Source organism: Geospiza fortis, unplaced genomic scaffold, assembly GCF_000277835.1.
Source record: "Geospiza fortis unplaced genomic scaffold, GeoFor_1.0 scaffold10, whole genome shotgun sequence".
Classification (NCBI taxonomy): Eukaryota; Metazoa; Chordata; class Aves; order Passeriformes; family Thraupidae; genus Geospiza; species Geospiza fortis.
This window is the reverse complement of record NW_005054326.1, coordinates 2,887,962-2,888,970: the sequence shown is the minus strand read 5'-3', so window position 1 is coordinate 2,888,970 and position 1,009 is coordinate 2,887,962. Positions and strand designations below refer to the sequence as shown.

At 51.6% G+C, this 1,009-nt stretch overlaps 1 protein-coding gene across 1 annotated transcript in view; it reads left to right on the top strand.

The window, feature by feature from the left end:
* The window catches only part of DUSP16 (dual specificity phosphatase 16), a 29,094-nt gene extending 28,091 nt beyond the window's left edge, over positions 1-1,003 (top strand). The window contains exon 9 of the mRNA XM_005421084.2: positions 1-1,003. Within this exon, the coding sequence (XP_005421141.1) occupies positions 1-213 (213 nt within the window). The 3' untranslated portion in view covers positions 214-1,003.
* Positions 1,004-1,009: the final 6 nt, after the last annotated feature.

The following is a 1,009-nucleotide window of genomic DNA, read 5'->3' as shown; positions in this document are numbered from 1 at the left end:
GCCGTGCGCCGCCGGGCCCGCCAGGCCGACCGCGGCGACTCCCGGCGCAGCTGGCACGAGGAGAGCTCCTTCGAGAAGCAGTTCAAGCGCAGGAGCTGCCAGATGGAGTTCGGGGAGAGCATCCTGGCGGACAACAGGTCCAGAGAGGAACTGGGCAAAGTGGGCAGTCAGTCCAGCTTTTCAGGCAGCATGGAAATCATTGAAGTGTCCTGAGGGGCGGCGGCTCGTGTGTGACTGTGGCAGAGCTGCTCCCCCGGCGTGTGAGAGGTCCCTGTAAATCTGAAACTGGGTAAAAAGGTGTGGGGGGAGGGAAGAACCGGAGGCTTTGCTGGGAGCCAGGGAAAGGGGGGTACTGCAGAGAGACCAAGGTTGCTGCTGGGCTTTTCTCCTCTCCTCTCCGGGAGAAGGGTAGAACATTTCACAGACCTTTCCCTGTCAGAGGAAGCAATTCTGTGCAATGGATTGCCTGTCCTTTCAGTGGCTTTTAACAAGGAAGCTCTCTTGGTGTCAAACCCTTTCTCTGCTTCCACTGAACCACGCTCGTACCTGTCAGAACTAGTTGTGTTCTTCCCTCCCCATGCCCCATGTCCTCACCAGTGCACCTTAGCCCTGACACTGAGCCAACCTCTGGAGGGAGACCTTTTTCCTAAAAGAAAAGGAGACTGGGAGCGATTCCAAAGGCCATAGGGACCGGTTACAGCAAGGCTGGTCTGAACACACCGTTCAGACAAAAGTAAATACTGGTGTAACTATTGTTCTAATGAATAGGCTTTAGGTGATTCGATAGAGAGCTGCTTCAGAGAAAAAAAAACCCCAGTACCTCAAAAATACATAAAATAAACTAGGGCTTTATGGCTGCCACATGCTGGTAGTGAGTTCATAAACAATGTGAACAAGTAATGACTGGCCACGTTTAATTTTTTTTTTAAAGCTGTCCACGCACAAGTGTTTCAGTTGGCTCAGCAGCAATTCCTAAAAGAAGATGAATGAACCATACTTAGGACTCTTT